Source organism: Lichenostomus cassidix, chromosome 1Aa (assembly GCF_008360975.1).
Source record: "Lichenostomus cassidix isolate B80296 chromosome 1Aa, HeHo_3.0, whole genome shotgun sequence".
Classification (NCBI taxonomy): Eukaryota; Metazoa; Chordata; class Aves; order Passeriformes; family Meliphagidae; genus Lichenostomus; species Lichenostomus cassidix.
In genome coordinates, this window is record NC_139480.1 from 11,972,456 (window position 1) to 11,988,840 (window position 16,385).

At 37.5% G+C, this 16,385-nt stretch overlaps 1 protein-coding gene across 1 annotated transcript in view; it reads left to right on the forward strand.

The window, feature by feature from the left end:
* Nucleotides 1-16,151, forward strand: part of FAM185A (family with sequence similarity 185 member A) — a 34,442-nt gene extending 18,291 nt beyond the window's left edge. Inside the window, exons 5-8 of the mRNA XM_085040154.1 lie at nt 1,484-1,525; nt 6,906-7,001; nt 9,257-9,391; nt 15,711-16,151. Of these exons, the coding sequence (XP_084896280.1) occupies nt 1,484-1,525; nt 6,906-7,001; nt 9,257-9,391; nt 15,711-15,826 (389 nt within the window). The 3' untranslated portion in view covers nt 15,827-16,151. The remainder of the gene's footprint in view (nt 1-1,483; nt 1,526-6,905; nt 7,002-9,256; nt 9,392-15,710) is intronic.
* Nucleotides 16,152-16,385: the final 234 nt, after the last annotated feature.

A 16,385-nucleotide genomic window follows, 5' to 3' on the forward strand; every position in this document is an offset into this window, starting at 1 on the left:
GTGAGCTTTTCACACTAATATATTGTATTGACATTGAGCAATGTTAGTTGTCCTGCTGTTTAAGTATGTGGCTAAAAGGAATTTGATTTCTACACATTTAATATTTTTCAAGGATCTACTTATCAAATCAGAAAACAAAGCCCCCAGAAAAATACAGAACAGACACAGGGATTATATTCAGACTGAATAAAATCTACCTTCAGCTCTGTGGGAGCTGCCAGCTGACAAAACCCTAGGTCTTTTGGTAGGTTGTATAAAACTTAGTACCAGCCATGACAAAATGGGGGAAAGGGTGGGATAATTATATCATGCCTTTTAAAAACAGCACAATGAAGCCAAACATCATTCAAGTTCATTGAAATATGCTTTTGTTTATGCTTTGATTTTCAGAACCCCTAAGTATTTTGTAAGTATGTGCACAAAATGATGAATTTAAGACTGTTGATGATAGGCTGCTTTTATAGCTTTCAGCCCATGAACCACTAAGAAAAATACAGGTCATATACAGTGGAATGCACTCTGCCCTAGTGGTTGTTTACTACTGTGTAATTACACAAGATAGGGCAGAGCTTGATCTATTTGCAATTTTTAAAGCCTATTCGGAAAGATCTGAAAATTGTGACTACTGAACTGGACTTAATTACTGTGATCAACCTTAGTCTTCATTTTATCATTCTCTTGGGAGGATGAGAGAATGGCAGGAATGACATGTTGTGGTTTAGTTTTTGATTTAAAGCATTTTCTGTGAGACATTTATACATGGAACTGTAGAAGTTTCTACAATTTAGTTAGACTGTTGGGAGTATAGGTGGCTCTTCTGTTGTGAGATACATCTGTCCTTCTTCCAGTTTCTCTTGATGTTATAGGTGAAGGGGAAGAATAAATATTTTGAAAGTTTTAGGCTGAAACACCAATGCCTGTTTAAAGTGATGCAAGTTCAGTAGAAGACCATTCTACATTTTGTGCTTTACCCAGTTTTGTTTGATGTTCTCCAGTTTGCCCAACATACTCAGACTGAAGTCAGTGGAAATGTTGACAAGGGGTTGTCATGCACATAAGAATAAGTTTGGAGGGAGTAGGAAATATTCAATGGGTCCAGCCTTTGAAGATAACACATGAGATTCCCTCCAGCAGCAATGGGGTATAGATGTATAAAAGAGGAAAATATAAACTATTTATGTTATTCATACAATTGAACTACTTAAATAATCCATTGTGCTGTTGCAGGCTTCAGAGCAATTTTAAAAATTGCCCCAAATAAAATAACTGTATTGTGCATTAGCCTTGCATGTGCCTCTCTTTAGTTTTTTTCTCCCTCACATCCAGGAGGTGTCTTTGACTTTACTCCATATTTTTCTTGTCTGGAATCCCTTCATTGTCACCAACATGTGTTGAGACTTTTCTTTGTAAAGCAACAATATTTAAAAAAAATAATTAATATGCTTAAATAATATTCTTAACATTTTTCCCCCTTTCATTATAGGTAACACCAACCTTCAGACCAAAACAGGAAGTATCACAGTAGGTAGGTTCTGCCTTCTCTCTGTCTTTCTCTTCTCCTTTCCAAAAGCTGAATATTCACAGGGGAAGTAAAACAGAGGTGATTTCACAGATGTTTTTGCCCCCTTTTCAGGAGTAGCACTGATAACTCTGGCTGAATGAGACTCTTTCCAAACTCAGCCTTTTGTGGTTGGGCAAGGCACCCAATCTCACTTGGTACCCAGCACTTGCTGGGTGTTGCCCACGTTAGGCTCAGTCTAGGAGTCATCTTTTAGGTTAGGATGGGATAAAAGGACATGAGAAAACACTAAGTGTACATCAAATGCAGTTGTGGCTTTAACGTAGTTCTCTATCCTTACATTTATTGCCATCAATGATTAGCTATGTTTGATTTTTATATCTGGAAGCTAATCACTATGTATTACATATTTGGGGGGATGATGTAAAAGCTTGTGATAATTTCAGTGTTTCCAAGCTATTTTGCTAATAGGTTTTTCTTCAGAAATGAAGGCAAACTTCCTTTTGGGAACTTGAGCATTTATATGACAGGACAACTCAGAGTTATCAATTATGATATACCTTATCAGTGGGTTTTATAGCACACAAACACAGAAGTGAGAAACTCAAATTCTAATTATTGCTATGGCAGAAAATTGAAGTAACAGAATCATAGACAAGGCTTAGTGGTTTTTTGAATGTAGAAAGATTTCCTCAGGCCCAAATCTTGAAGACTTGCTAATGGTGTTAACTGTAGTCACTCACTAAACATCTTTCAGGGACAATCTCTAAGGATTGTTTAGGGACCATTAACAACTCTTCTTATGTTTCTAAGAGCTCTATATTAACATTCCTGGAAAATGAATGCAAGACACAGTCTTATGAGTTAGTCATTAAACCACAGAATTAAATTCAACTTGCTAGGCTGTTTTTCCTTCGCTTAAATAAACTCATAGGATATGAAGAGCAGTTAAATAAAGGTTTCTTAATATAGGAGGTAGCTTTTTCCATCAACAGATGATGACTATTTTCCTGAATTAACCATGCTCAGCTTAAACACTAAGAGACATCTTACAGTTGAAACTTTATTTTTCATATTTCAATTCTGAAAGCACTAGTTAGGCTTCATCTTTTCCTAAAGAGCATTAAACATCCTTGGTATTTTTATGGATTTTTCTAAAGGTAAAAGACATTTAAGATCCAGACATTCAGCTCTAAAAATGTGAGAACATCTCCTACTCAACCAGTTTGCTCAAGGCCTTGTCTCTTACTTCAGTTGGAAAGGACTTAAAATGATCATGCAGTCCCACTGCCTAGCCAAGAGTTCAAGTATCTCGTTTGGGGCTCTTAAACACTAGCAGGCTTGGGGCATGACCACCTCTCTGGGAGGTGTTGCTGTGTTTGACCACTTTCTCTGTAAAAAAATGCTTCCTAAAGAAAATCCATTCCCATGCATCCTTTCACTGGACACCAGGGAGAAAAGCTCATCACCTCCCTGTGCCCTTCCTCTCCTCAGGAAGCTGCAGAGAGCAGTGAGGTCACCCCTCAGCTTCCTTTTCTCTAAACCAGACAAGCCAGGGGGTTTGGTTGTTTGGGCTTTTTTGGAACAGAATAATTTATCAAAAAGAGACTATGCCCTTTACAACCAAAGTATGTAACTTAAAATTGGGGTAGAACATAGATCATTAAGAGGTAAAAGGATAGTCTGGATAACTTGATTAAAAAAGGAATTGTTTTCATGAGAGATTTCTTTGCTTGATGTGTTGCATCATTTGTTTTGCCAGGTCCCCATGGTGAGTATGGTTAGGACTGCTAAGGATTTTTCAGTAGTATATGCAATTTCGTGAGTTCTAGATAATAAATAATAGTGAAGTCTATTTAGAGAATGTATTTCAGTTTCTTATAATACTTTTCATATGGCAGTTTTAAAACAATGAACTAAGGCAAAAATACTTGTCAGTTTTCTATCAATAAGCAATACTAGATAGCTAGTTAGGCAGGAATTGAATCTTCATCACACTTCAGATATGTTGGAATTTTATGTTTTCTCCATTGATTTCTTGTAATCAAATATTTCTTGTAAATCAAATATTTCTTGTAATCAAATCATGATAAATATTTTGTGTTTTCTCATTGAGATTGATTTTACCATGAACAAGGTCAGTCTAGGTGCTATTAGGGAAAGTATTTTTTTGCTTAGATTTAAGGAAAGATCACTTGTGTTTAATCCTTTCTTTAGTACTTGACTGATAAAATGAAGTGATACTGTTACCTTTGTAGGCCTTTCACTGATCTTTAATTGTGCAGTCTTTCTCAAGTTATGTGACTTAGGTCTTATTCTTCAAGCTCTACTTATTTTTTATAAAACTTAACAAAGACTTTGTCAAGGACATCTTGCTTCACTGTGCCCTTTTTTTTCATCTTTTTTCTCTAGTACCAGTAAATTCTTAAATAGCTGAAGCTGCTCAAGAGTGACCATCTGTTCCATTTCCAGTAAAAGGCTTCTTTATCCTTGTTTTTCCCCTTGAAAAGCCTGGAGAAAACCTTTCCCCTGTCAGTTCTGAGCAAACTCTGAATTCAAACTATACATTTGTTCCTTGTTTTTATCTTCAGTTATTCACATTCATATCAGCTAACACTGGGTATATATTTAAAAATAAATTGCCTTAAGTTTGTTCTGTCATAACCGTAAAATGACAGAATTTTTGGTCTCCATCATTATTTGTTATGTATTTTGTCCTATCAGCCTGTGCTACTTACTAAAAGGAAATTTTTCATTATTGAAATATTTGTTTGTTTAGATTTGGGCACTTTTTTGTTGTATCACCTCATCTTTGGGGTTTTTTTAAAATGCATTTTCCTTTTACCCCTCCTTTGTTAAGAGTTAGAGACACAAACTTAAAACAACATCTTTGCGGACTTTGCAGAAGTGATGAACAATTCCATGATTCTTGGTATTCTTAATTGTATATATGCACTTGTATTGAGCATCTGATCTGTAACATTATGTGGATCATTTTCAGTCATTTCCATAAAATATATTTCATGTTACTTCCATAGTTCAAAGCTTAACAGTTGTTTACTGTACAGCACTTCAGTGACAGGTTTAGTGTTTGGTTAATGCTGCCAAGGTTCTTGGTGGTTTTCAAACTGCTGTAGTTTCTTCAGCCGTAGGAAACTTTGTATTAGTGAGGTTCTCTGGGAGTCAAAATCTGGCAAGTCCTCCTCCCAAAACAGTGTTCTTCAATGGAAAAATGTTCCACTTCCCTTGAGGTTGTTTTTGGCTTTCCTGGTAAATCTGTGCCTTGGTGAGCTCTGCATACTGCCTTCCTCCTGCACTCTTTATTTGTGTTAATGCCTTCTGCAAACAGAATCCAGTCTCTCACTAACTGAGGATTCTTTTTATTTCAATTTATAATAATTGAAGATCTAGGAAAGAACACTTTGTTCAGTCTTGCAGATTTACAAAAAGGCCTCTTTCCACTGGGAAGAATCTCACAGGAGCTGCTTTTGCATTTGAAAAGTGGGAAGATATATTCACTGAATAAATGTTGTCCCTGCAAAGCACCACCAGCTGGTGGTGTGTGGACTGTTTGCAGTTGCTCTCTGTGGAGAGAACTGCTGTCCTGTCACAGGAGACTCTTCTTTCTTCCTAGAACAGATAAAGGCACTTATTATGTGTTCTGGTAAAAGCAGAAGAGCCAAAGGCTGGATGTTTCCTGTATCTATTGCCAACAAAATCTTTGTCAAGATTATGTGGAGAGTCAGTAATTGGCTGTTACTAAATTTGATGGGGAATATCTGCAAAAACAGCTTTTGCATGAAAACCTCAAGCTATCGCTACTCAAAATGTTCATAAAAAAGGTTGATGCTTGTCAGATTTTCCAGTTCTAATGACTAACTTTTCAACTATTGTGAACAGCCTTCTAAAAAGTCATCAATTAAAATGTTCTGTTCTCGTTTACACAAGCAAAACTCTTTTTAAGTTCATTATTCATGAAGAGTTAAATTTTGTTCTTTCAGATTTTCTTTAACATGAAGTCTTGAGATGGCAGAAACATTCACTTCCAGTTCTAGTTGTTAATGTTTCCTTGTTAGCCAAAGCCGTTCTCAGTTTCTCAGCTGACTAAGTATGGATTAGCTGCTTTTTTTAAATTACTTTCCCCTCCAAAGAAATCAGTTTTAGCTGATTTTCCATGGTTTTGCTGTTGTAAGCAATGCACTAATCTTTGGCATCTGTGTTTGAAATCTGGGATCAGAAAACTGCAGATGAGTTTACATAGAGCTAAAACTGTATGGCAAGCATAAAACATTAATGTGAGACATCCTTATTATGATTCATCAAGTTAGTTCTCTCATTAATGTTTTTATTTTTTAAAATGGGACGTTTCATTCAGGTTTGATTTTATTATTTTAGCTACTTCTGAAAATTTGACTGTTGGGGTTTTTTCTATGCACATCCAGAAACCAGTCTCTATCACTATCTTGGGATTTCTTGCCAATACTTTAATTTCCAGCATTGCCTCTAAAATTACATTTCAGTGACTGCCTTTTGTTCATGGTACAAATGTAATTTTTTTATGCTCCTCCAGAGTTTCTTCTTCATTTCTTTGCAATTTTTATTAGGTATAGGTCTGATCAGTAGTTTGGAAGTAAACTCTTTGGGACTTCACTGTAATATTGTGAAAGTCTATGTATCTAAAAATTGAATACATTGCAAGTAATTAAAGACTACTCAAGTGTACAATTAAAGCTTCTTAAAGACTTTCTATTTGTAAAAATGCTTCTTCACAAAGTTTCGTGATCATAAATGTCAGCTAATAAGGTATAAAAGAATGTGTAGGTTTTCCTATTCCAAGGCACAGAACAAATGCTGTTTTCCTGCATATATTAAACATTTGTTGAAAATTCAGAGACAGTGAATCAGATTTTACAAAGCCTGTACTCAGGTAATCTGTGCAACAAGATGTGGCTCTGAAAAACTGCTTGCCTTTTGCATGGGGTAGCTTTCCTGGGTAAAGTTCTGCCTGCACCGAGTCTGAGCAAATGAACTCTTTTGGGAACTAAAATAGATCTTAGTGTTCAAGTTTTGTGCTTGATCTTGACACAAAGATGAAGACATTCCTGTGGAAAGATGGGCAGTGCAGTTCAGGCCTTGTGGATGTAGAGCAAGTGCAGAGCTACAGCTGTAGGACCGGAGTGTGACCCAATTCTGCCTGGGGAGATATGTTTTTTTCAGAAACTTGTTTTTCTAAGTGAAGTCTGACATTCAGTAAATTATTATGATGCTTATCAAACACAAAAGAATTCATAAAAATCAGTTGGAGGTATAAAGAAAGATTCTGGCAAATGTTTATTTAAATAGAGTTAATGATACATAAGTTCTTCTATTTTCTTTTGTTTTTTAGATTCATCAGATGGAAGTTTAAAAGCTTCTACATATCATGGGACAATAGATGTTTATGTCAGTCAATTAAGAAAAGTGGATCTGAAATCCCAAAAAGGTTAGCAAACTAAATTGCAAATTTTGATGTAAAAGAAAAGGGGATAAGGGTTTGGTTTGGGGGTTTTTTTAATCTGTTTGTAAAAGATAGTTTGTGATTGTTGGTTATCTACAATTTTTTTTTGCCTCATTATTGGAAAATGTCTATAAATACTTAAAATATAATAAGCTCTGTAAGGGACAAGGATGCTTAAGATGGATTAAAAATGTTTGTGTATTTCAAGGTTTTTTGGGTTTTTTTCCCTGGCAATATACCCAGCAGAATTCTGCAGAGTTGGCTAGGATTACAGTCTTCCTTTGCCTTGACCAAAGTTTTCTCCATGATGTATGTGCAGTGATAATTGACACACATATATTTCTTTTTCCTGCCTTCTGACTGAAATATCCTACTATGAAAATCTGAAGGCAGAAAAACAAAGATGGGAGCACCTTACCCCACCATTTTTCCTTCATTTTCTCTCTGCTTACTCACTAAAATTTCACTTCTTACTTGAAAGCTCCCACCTAAAGTTGAATTCATAATTTTGCCATCCAGAAGATATGATACTACAAATTACAAAGCCCTGAGTACATCTTGTTAGTCCTAGTTAAAGAAAAAAAAATGCAAGCAAACAAAAAAAGCAAAACAAACAAAACCACACTATAGTGTTTTTATACTTGACTTTAACGTCATGTCAGGCACTACAGGTGGTTTAAATGAACATGGTATTTGGTATATTTCTGTCTCTTGGGAGGCAATGCCTGTGCCCTGTTAAAACCTAACAGTTACTCAAGACGGGACTGATTCTGTCAGTGCATTGAAATAATTTGTACATCCTTCTGTGCAATCTATTTTGGTTTCATTAGTCCAAAGAATTTTATATTATTTCTTGGTTACATTTTGTATTACTAAGTTAATGTCTCTTTAAGTTAGTAGCAAAGAGGAATGCATTTAATCAAAGCTAATTAATGTTATTTTTGAAACATTTTCTGACATCTCTTCTGGCAGCACAGTTTAGTAAAGGCAAAGTTGAAGTTCTGTTTACCCTGTAAATTCAGAATAACTGCTGACAGCTGCAGTGTAGAAAGTGTCCCATTTGTGATAAATGAGCTGCATGTGTGTTGGTTTTTATGAGTCATCACTGAGCAGCTCTCCAAAGAGGACCCAAAGATGAAGACCTTTTCCCTTTCTTGTTCTAAGGCTTTTGTGTATCCAGGCCTAAATTATACTGGAAGTTACTTGTTCATCAGAACTCTCAAAGGCAAGTGATTCTGCTGAGTCTAAATTGCTTAGCTAGGGTTGCTTTCTGGTACTACTTAGCTGTTATTCTTAATGTGTTCTGCTTAAATTTTTGGGATTTGTGGCAAGAAACTGTTTTATGTTTTTCTAAAGTGAATGTTGAAATTGAGCAAAAACTAAGGAGCACATATAAAGGAAGTGCATTCTGATTTTGTCAGCCTTTTGATCTAATGTGTAGGACAGAACTTCCAAACTTTGTGACTGAGTTATTCCAAGGATGACTAATGTGGGCAGCCTGGGGGCCCAGTGTCTGCCTTTGGTCTGATGCAGAGGAGCACATATTTAGGGGAAGCAGAAGTCAGAATTTCTGGTTTTAATCTCAAAGTCGATCTATTCAGGCCACCAAAGCTGCAATTTTGCTACTAGTTTGCAGTTTAGTGATGCATAGTCTAAACTGGTTAGTCAGTTTTGAGACTGCATCTGTTGGAGGATGTGAACAGCTGGCCCTGAGCAGTAAAGCAAGACAATCACCAGGATTCACAGTATGTGAGCAGTGTCTCATCCTTCCAGAGGAGCAATTCTTTCATCGTGTGCCATGCAGCGACTGGATTATTTGTCAAGTCTGATGACCTGTCCTTGCTCATGAATGTCACTATGCAACTAGAAGATTAAACTAAAGTCAGAATACCTGTAAGATCTATTATATTTGCTTCCCTTGATCATTGCTGTAATAACATTCTCTACCAAAGGACATTGCTAGAAGCACATGTCAATGTTTAGCTTCATGTCTAAAAAGGAAGTGCTGTGATACCATTTTCTGTATGTGACATAGTCTCTGTTTGTGATAAATGAAGATACATTCATTTATCCTTTCACTGACCAAAAAAAAAAAGAGGTTATTGTGTCTGGAGACTTTAAAAAAAGAACCCAACCAAGCACAACCAAATGATGATTTGATTTGAGTTAGTGAAATAATGGCCTGCTTCATGCTTTGATCTCAGGGTTAAACTAACTAGCTTTCACTTAAATTTCACCAGGTTCAATTACAGTCAAGGTACCTGAGTCTCTCAAAGCCTATTTAGAGCTGTCTGGAAGAAAAGTGGATGTGAGCTCAGAGATCCGGTTAAAAGAAGCACGGAGTGCCTCCAAAGATGACCACGTGACTATAAGTGGTAAGGCTTACTAATCTTGGCTTCCAATAAATGTCTGTCTGGCCTAAGTCAAAGGCATCTACATTTCTTTATTAGCTTATTGCCCTTGGCAGTTGCTTGTTTAATTTGCTTCACATCCAGATGTTTGCTCGTGGCATTGTACTCCCCATGTCACTAGATGACTTTAAAATTTTATTTGGTAAATGACTTGTGAATGTAATCAACTTCTAACAAGTCTTAGAGCCAAATTCCTCCTCAGCATTAGTCTAGTGAATTTGTGGGAGATAATCCAGAGCTGAATTTGACCCATTGCTTTGTTGGCTTAGAAAGTCACACAGACTTTCCTAGGCAATCTATTATATTAAAAATATAATAAAAAAATTTCTGTCTGTTTCTGAGTCAAAGGGAGAAGTAAAAGGGGTACATAGCATATGTGTAAATGTACAGTAGTGCAGAATAGGCTGAGAAATGACGGGTGGGAGATGACTAGGAGAAGCTGGAGCTGGAGGAATAGAGAGTACATGGAAAGGTACCTGCAACTGCTGAAAACATTCTTGTGATTGCATTTAAAATGGAACTTAGAATCCAAGGTCTTGCTGTTTCCTGCTTTAGGAAATGGTCATACAATTCACTGTCAGGATATGTATTTCTCTCCCCCACTCCAGATGTGTCTATCTAGAAGTTAAGGCTGTTGCTTTTACCAATTACACAGTTTGCTCCAGGGAAAACATTAACATAATGTGTCTGAAGGCTCCAGCTTTATGTTTGAACGTGTTATGTCAGTGTGACCTGATGTGATAGCAGATTGGGTAAGGCTGCAAGTTTTGCTTTGGTTTTTAACCTAAGAAAATAGGCACAAAAACTTTTTTCCACCCCCATGTAAGATTGTAATCTTGAAGTCAGGAAACATTAGAAGTATAATTACATAATTCTAGCATGCAGCCTGCTTGTATATCTCTTCCTGCCTAGGAACAGTAACTAGCACTTAAATTTACTAGTGGTTATTAAATACAGTATCTTTATAAACAATAATTAAAAGTTCTCAGGCTAGAAACCTGTGGAAGGACCCCAGATTTTAGCAAGACTCTATGGAATGAATCACCTCAGCAATAAAAAAAGACTTCTCGGTGAATGGGGACCACTGGCCAGTCAATCATCTTGCTGCTTTGGCAGCATTAAAGATAAGAGTGGTGTTTCAAATATACACAGCTGAATGACTTCTCTGGTTTCCCAACCCAGTCGGTGTTTATGTAGGACAGTCATCACTGAAGCAGATGCAATTTTTCAACCCACTGTATGGAAATTATCTTGGCACTTGAGGCCAAAAGCAACTCTGATTAGTTAACTCTCAAATGTACATGTCCCAAAGGCATGGAAATCATCAAGAATTATGCAAATGCAACAGCATTAGGCCAATGATTATCAGTTGTTTAAAGAAGTTAATGCATTATACAAAAAGAGAGATGCTTCTGTTTCTCTTTACCTTATGGTGTATTCTTTCTGCAGGCAAAGCACTTGCCCCTATCTCTCAATATTCACTTCTTCTTTAAATTGATATTTGGTAATTTTCTTGTACAAGTGGATTCTCAAATAATTGAAAAAGATTTTATACAATTTCCATATACTTAGTACACTTTTCACTGTTGGAAGTTTCAGGTACAAGGTCCACAGCTGTCCTGCTGCTGTGACGGAATAAATGTAAAATAGAGTGAAGAGGGGCTTTGCTAGATAGCCAAGGAATAGGGTGGGATTTTGTGAAAGCAAGAAGATGGAAGTCTGAAATGAGTGCTCTAGAGACAGAGGGATGAAAGTGTGAAAAAGTGTTTTGCTCTTTTTAGGACTTTCCTGCAGAACTGGGACATTGCTGAGAAAGGGAAGGAGCTGCAGTGACAGGGAATTTATTCTTCGAAGTGATTTGGAAGGGCAAGGCATCTGTTTCCATTGGCAACAGTAGGCACTCTTAGAAATAGTATGTATGGTATAATGAAAACTTAAAAAAACAGAGTTCATGCTAAGTGCTGGTCCAGCTTCCATCAGTGGAAGTGTTTGGCTGTCTGCTTTTAGAGTACTTGAGTAATTCCAGTAATTTCTTAGATGGCTTTCCTCTTCCTGTGCCTCTGGAGAGACAGCCTGTCTGTAATTACCAGATTCCTTTGAAAAGGTGAACGTCGACACTACTGTCCTGATTTTTCAGGTTTCTGTTACTAACATGCTTCAAGTCCTCTCATCCTGCCTGCAGTAGATTGTGGTGAGAAGCACATTTCTCCTTACAGCAATCATTCACTCAGGCATGCATTGAAATATTTCAACTTTCACATCTGCCTGATGTTCCCTGCTGGAGCAAAGGGGATCTAGACAGATATTTCCTACCATCAGGAATAACTTACTGCTCACTGCTCACTCAGTGGTCCCTCATACAGAAGTACTAGAGAGCAGCCTATGGAATGCTGTGGCCTTCCTTTTGGGATTGCTTTAAAGCCAGTGTGCAGGAGGGTGCTGACTGCATGAGTCTCCTATACCATACACAGAGCTTTATGGATGGATGTGTTTTAAGAGTCTTCATTATGAGAAATTCTATATTGTTTACTTGAAGGTAATGTCTGTGTTTTTAGCTGCCTGGAGTTCGAGGGTTGAATACAAACACAGCTGAAGGGGCAGTGAATAACGTGAGGCAAGCAACTTGCCTTTAAAAGGGAAATAACTGTAGCTTGTATTATGTCAGTCTGCTGAAACTTCAGGTTTTATCTGAAGCTTACCAGCTGCCCAAGTGTAGAGCTGCTTCTCCCACTGTGCAGCTGTCTTGGGTTTGTTGCAGTCAACGTTAGAATTCTGATCCCAGGAGTAACACTATCTGCTGTCATGGCCCCCCCGTTTTGTCTGTTCTCAAAGCACTTCAGAACTTTCCTTCTTTCTTAGAAGCAGTTTTTATTGACTCTTGGCCACTAGAATTGAGTGGGAAGAGCATTGTTTTACAGTGTCCCTCTACACACTGCCCTCTGTGAAGCCTTGATCCTTAAGCAATATCTTAAAAAATAAACAAAGGCCCAGGTTGTGTCTGGAAAAGATTACATTCCTTTGAGTAAAATAGAAAGTTCATCCAACTTTTATTAAACACATTAGATGAGATGCTATCCTACAGTTTTTTATTGGTCTCAGCTTGCATTCAACTCAAGCTGTTCACAGGCTTTTGACATACACCACAGTCCTAACACTACCAATGAACAGCACTTAAAATATGAGCCTCTTCTTGTGTTTTATGGTATGAAAATAGAGCTCTCAACTTCTCCAATCTCCAGGAAGGCAAGTAAATAAACTTGGTCAGTACTTGACTGTGTAAAGTCCTGAAAAGGTGTTATCTTTCTTTAGACACCACATGCTGAGGAGGGAGGAAAAAACCCAACCTTTTCCTGGGCATTAAGTTGAAAAGGTAGCCACACAGCATAATGGTCTATCTGTCTTCTCCTGAACTCATGCTTCTCTCTTGACTGGAAGGTTTTGAAATTAATTTCCCCACCTCCCCTTCATTTGCAATCCAGGAGGCTATTTACTTTTGTGATTTAATCAAGCTAGCAAAGTCTCCCTCAGAATCCACTTACGTGCTCACAGTATTCAGAGCACAAGCAGTGAGTACAGTTAAGACCCAAGCGGTCATCAAAAGGTCTCCAACTAAACCTTGCTGCTTCATTAGTGCCTCATACATAAAGCTGTTTAAATATCTTAAATATCTTTGAACCTGCTACTAACCTTAATGGGCTTAGTAACCTTAATATTTGCCTCACAGGCAAATTTCCAGAAGTATAAGGAACAAAACATTTTTCTACATTTGCATAGCAAAAGCAAAATGAGAAACAGAGCTCAGACAACAACTGAGCTTTAAAATGGCTCTTGTAAATATGTTTCTGTGTTCCCTAGACTTTTCTTTAACTTTTTTGCCAAGGTATAAGCAGTGCATGAAACTTCATTTATAGCACTGATTCTGTGCTTCTGTGTTTGTTCTTTGTACAGAAGTACAAGCCATAGTCAGAAAAACATGAGAGAGAGGAACTGGGACCAAGCACTCCAATATGCACTTTCTGGAAATATATCTCTGCCCTGCAATTATTGTGTCCTCTCTCCTTAGGAGACAAAGCTGTATTTTTACTGTTCTACAGCTCTGTTAAAGGATCAACTGGAGGTTTCCTTTATACTTCTTGGCTGGTTCAATCTTTTGTCATCTGCAGGCTGTTTCCTGTTTAAAAATCAGGCTGATACATTTTAAAGGCTATGTATGCTTAAAAGAGAAGTTCTATTTTCATTTTTGTTCTGTACTCTCTGATACAATACTTTTGAAAATAAGCGGTTCAGAAAAGCTTTGAGGAACTGGATTTTCAAATTTTGATGGATTTCATGTACAACACATTTGTCCAACTTGGTGGTGATCATCACAGATTTAAGTCTGCAGTTAGATACTGAGTAGGTCTGTGGATTCTGCTTTACAGTAGGAATGATATTGAGACTGAGTGTGACTGAGACTGCTGGTGTCTGGAGCAGTCAGGAGTGCAGAAATTGCACTAGGACATCCCCATGGAGACACCTGAAGGCGTGCTGGAGTCTGATAACAGTGGACACTGAAGTGCCTGTGACGTTGTTGGACTCCTCTGAGAGCTCTGTACTTCCAAACCATACCTCATCCTATTGTGAATTGCTCTGGATTTGGCCCATAAACTAAATGAATCTCTCTTAGAACTACTAAAGCACTGAAATGCTATTGAAAAGTTCTGGCACATAGGCCTGAGTTGTGGAAACCAATGCAGTGATGTCAGTTGGAGTTTTGCCACTGTTTTTGCTGTGGCCAAAATTTAACTTCAGCTGTGTTACAGGTCAGAGCAGAGCATGATTGCAAAGTTGGTTTAGAATCTGCTTTCCTGCCATCCCTCTTGCTATTCCAGGCTCAAATTAGTTCTAAACTTAGAATTCATGCAGTTAAATGAACACTGAAGTAATAATAAATTGCATTTTGTAAAGATAAACCAAAGTGAAAGTTGATCTTGTGATAAAGGCACTGATTTGGGATTTAAAAGATCCCAGTTTAATTCCCAATATGGACACAAATCTTTTGTATAAATTTGGAAGGTCACTTAGTCTCTCTTGGCCTCAGTTTCTTAATTATAAAATGAGACTAAGTTGAACTCTCTTCTTTGTTATACAGTGAGCTTTTCAGAACATGACTGTGAATACTAAGTTTATGTGAGACATGTAAGGATACAGATACCTCAGGTTGTGGGGTTTTTTTAGGACATTATCACAAGGAAACAGTAATAGTAGCAAAATATCTGGTCATCTGGACAATCAGATCTTACCATATCTCTTTTCAGTATTTACAATAACAAAATTTTTCAAATTACTTAGTCAGATTAGTATCTCATGTAAAGACATGATTTACCCACCACTGGCTGTTGAGCACCAGGCAGCTACTCACTCACTCCCCACCAATGGGATGGGGGAGAGAAGCAGAAGATTAAAAATGAGAAAATTCATGGGTTGAGATAAAGAGATGTTGAGGTAAAGGTAGTTTGATGGATTAAACAAAAGCTGTGCATGCAAGCAAAGCAAAACAAAGGATTCTTTCACTACTTCCCAGGGCAGGCAGGTGTTCAGGCATCCCCAGGAAAGCAGGCCTGTATCTCATGTAACAGGGTAAGACAAATGCCATCAGTCTCAATGTCCCCTGCTTCTGCCAGCTCTGTTGACTGAACATGACTCCATACAGTTTGGAATATGCCTTTGGTCACTTGGGGTCTGCTGTCCTGACTGTGTCCCCTCCCAGATCATTGTGTGTCCCCAGCCTCCTTGCTGGCAGGGCAGTATTGGAAGCAGAAAAGGCCTCGATGCTGTGCGAGGGCCACTCAGAAATAACAAATCTTATATATTGTCAGCACTGTTTTCAGCACAAATCTAAAACATGGTCCATACTAGCTACTGTAAAAAAAATTAACCCTCTCCCAGACAAAGCCAGTACATGTAGGGTTTGTGTGGCAAGGTTTTGATAGCAGGGGCCTTCTGTGAGAAGCTGCCAGAAGCTTCCCCTTGTCCTACAGAGCCAGCCAGCTCCAGGGTGGGCCCACCACTGCCCATGGAGAATAAAAACCACTACTCTGTTGCAAGGATGTATTATGGGAAATTTGAATAATGCACTAAAACTATATCAAGAAGGAAATGTCAGAAGCCTCTGCTAAAAGTACACAAATTCTATGAAATAAAAGTGCTATAAGTGCTTCCAGGGAGCTTGGAAAAAAATGACAATGTGAAGATGATATGTTTACTGTGTGTCAGATTAAACTAACAGAACTCTCTTTTCCAGGTCACATGAATCAAAGGGATGAAACAGACAAATGGATTAAGGCTGACACACAAAATGGCAAAGTGTGTCTTAAAAGCCAAAGCTGGATCCAGTCTGTCAAGCTGAAGAGTTCTTAAAGGTGAAATAGGCCAAAGAGATTAAATCAAGAAACTACAAAGGAACATTTCTGTAGAATTATGAAACTTTTTTGATGTATATTCTTAATATAAAAAAGAGACAATATTAAAAATGAGAGCATTTTAACCCAAGATTTGCCTGTGACAATGCTGGTGCTAAACAGTCTGGTTTACTTTTAGTGTCTTTTAGGAACAAGATTATCTTACATATTCAGAATTTATATAACTTGACCCACTTACCATATCAGTTTAAAAGCTGGTAACTTTCAAACAAAAGTTTGGAGTTGTCATTTAATAATAAAAAAATCATTTTCAACACTTCTAAGATGACATGCTTTGCAAGCTGTGTTATACTTTTAAATTATATGTCTCAATACTGTGGGAATTCTGCTGGCTTATGCAAAATGCAGAGAGTTTTCTTCGTTCAAATTTTATCACGGATAGGATAAAATTGCTTTCAGAACTGGTGTTCTTATGTGGTCTTCTCATTTGGTGTTTGAACCCTGAGCAGTTTCTGCCTGGTCAATGAGTATTCTATGAGTAAAAATAGAGTGAAATG